Source organism: Nelumbo nucifera, chromosome 2, assembly GCF_055504915.1.
Source record: "Nelumbo nucifera cultivar China Antique chromosome 2, China Antique-T2T, whole genome shotgun sequence".
NCBI lineage: Eukaryota > Viridiplantae > Streptophyta > Magnoliopsida > Proteales > Nelumbonaceae > Nelumbo > Nelumbo nucifera.
Genome location: NC_142650.1, coordinates 107,847,268 through 107,849,416, shown reverse-complemented (window position 1 = coordinate 107,849,416; position 2,149 = coordinate 107,847,268). Strand labels below are relative to the sequence as shown.

At 42.3% G+C, this 2,149-nt stretch overlaps 1 protein-coding gene across 1 annotated transcript; it reads right to left on the bottom strand.

Moving 5' to 3' along the window:
* Positions 1-429: 429 nt before the first annotated feature.
* On the bottom strand, positions 430-1,743 carry LOC104603435 (dehydration-responsive element-binding protein 2F-like). Its single transcript, XM_010267461.2, has one exon. The coding sequence runs from the start codon at positions 1,590-1,592 to the stop codon at positions 732-734; it is 861 nt and encodes a 286-aa protein (XP_010265763.1). The 5' UTR covers positions 1,593-1,743; the 3' UTR covers positions 430-731.
* Positions 1,744-2,149: the final 406 nt, after the last annotated feature.

Here is a 2,149-nt window from a genome sequence, read left to right as displayed (position 1 = left end):
TTTTCTTAATTCTCGACTGTTGCCATAATTTCTTTGATCCTCCAAGAAAGAGATGCTTCTTATCAGTTGGTTGAGTTATTCACGAGATGTGACTTTTGAGCTACTTGGTACAGAAATTAAGAAAGAAAAAGTTCAAAGAATCCTAGTGTCTGCCTTATCTTAACCTCTGCAATAAGAAAAAAAAAAAAGAGAAAAAGTTTGCCAATGGAGATGGTGGAGTCGTTTTCAGGCACAGAATCAGAATGTTTATTACTGTAGATCTTCATTTCCTCAGCTTAATTTACTCTCCTACGAAGCTGGTAATTCTCTGGCTAGCTATTTCCTATTTGAACCCAAGCTCAGCAGCTTAATTAGATGTTTTATGTTTCAGAGAAATTTAAATTGGTGCCATGACCAGAATCATCTGTTCCAGTTGAAAATTACTCAGTATTCATTCAAGCATGAAGTCATGGATTTTATACTGGAAAAGTACACATGGCTACCCTCTAGAAACAGTACAGATCTCTTGCTTTCCTCGGACAGAACTATCATAAACATATCTTACAACTATCAAAGGAAAATAGAACTAGTATAAGTAGTAGCAACTGTCAAATCAGCTGCATTAGATGACAAGTTACATACATACTACTCTGAGATTAGTCAAAGTATTCTTTTTCTCTTTCCTATTGCTTTTCCCTACTGAAATCTACCTGCTAAAGCTGAACCATACTCCGCCAAAACTAGTTGACACTTCAGAAGTTCCAAATGGAACTAGGGAATGTCAGCTCTTCGTGTATGTCAACCTGCAACCCATTGTCTACAGCTCCCTGATGTCCACCTAGTCCATGTATCTCGACCAGTGAATCCCAATTGAAAGTCTGTTCACCAAAAGCTGCTTGCTCGTCATCTTCCGGCAAATATTCTGGCAGCGGAAAACTCTCGGGGGTGTCGCTGCTATCCAATCTTCTCTCTTCTTTCAGAATGCCCAACTTCTGCAGGAATTCATTTAGATCGAGCTGAGGCTTCTCTTCATGACTCACTAGTACTGGATTCTCCGATGAAAGCACGACTTCTTCTTGATTGACTACTGAATTTTCTACGTAGCTCTTATCGTCTGTGATCCAGAGTTCAGATTTCATGTCAAAAGTAGACGAAGATGACGAAGGCAGTTGATTGAGAGTGGAAGAATTCCACTTGAGCTCTTGCAGTCTTTGATGAATAACATGAACAGTGTGTTGGGCATTTACGTTAAGTAACCCACATGAAGGAAACATGGAAAGGAAGTTCTTCGATGGGAACCATTTGAACTTCTGGGATTTATCAGGAGGATTGAAGCAATTGCTGGGTTGAAGGTGTGGTAGGTTGAGGTAAGCTTCCGGGCCATACAACCTCCTTGCCGCTTCGTCGTAGGCCATGGCAGCTTCCTCGGCGGTGGCAAAAGAGCCCAACCAGAGTCTGGTTCTCTTCTTGGGCTCTCTGATCTCTGCAACCCATTTGCCCCAAGTTCTTTGTCGAACTCCACGATACTCACAGGAGGCGTTCTGAGGGCCGCCTTTGCCTCTTGCGGGGCCTTTCTTCCATGGCTTCAGTGGACCTTTTCTGTAACTTTCCATACTGGATTTGGATGAGAGAGAGAGAGAGAGAGAGAGAGAGAGAGCTGAAGAGGAGTGTGGATGGGTGAGACTGGAGAGTGCATTGGTGGAGTGTGAAAGGCGCGGGATATGTAACGAGTAAGAATGCAGTTTGGTTTAATTGTTGTCACGTTCGCAGGATTTTCAAGCACATGTGAGTATGTGACCGTTGGTGAATATGCAGGATGCTATTATGTAAGATAGCAGCTCTCACAGTTTGGTAAACCAACTGTGGGCACATATTTGAAACCGAACTGGTTTAATTCACCCCTGAACCGGTCCAAACCTTGACACACTCTCTGAATCGGTCAAAACCTTGATACACCTTTTGTAGGGGCTTATCGGGAAGCTCCTGATGATATGATACGTATTAGCTTGTATGGATTGATACGTGTCGATTTTTTGAACCTTGATGAACACCCCTAATCAATGCTTTGAAAACTCACTCAAAACTGGAACCACTTTGGCCAGCAGCTTCCTGATCAGTGGTTCAACTATTCAGTCCAAACAGATCAGCCCATGATGTTTTAAAATAATTA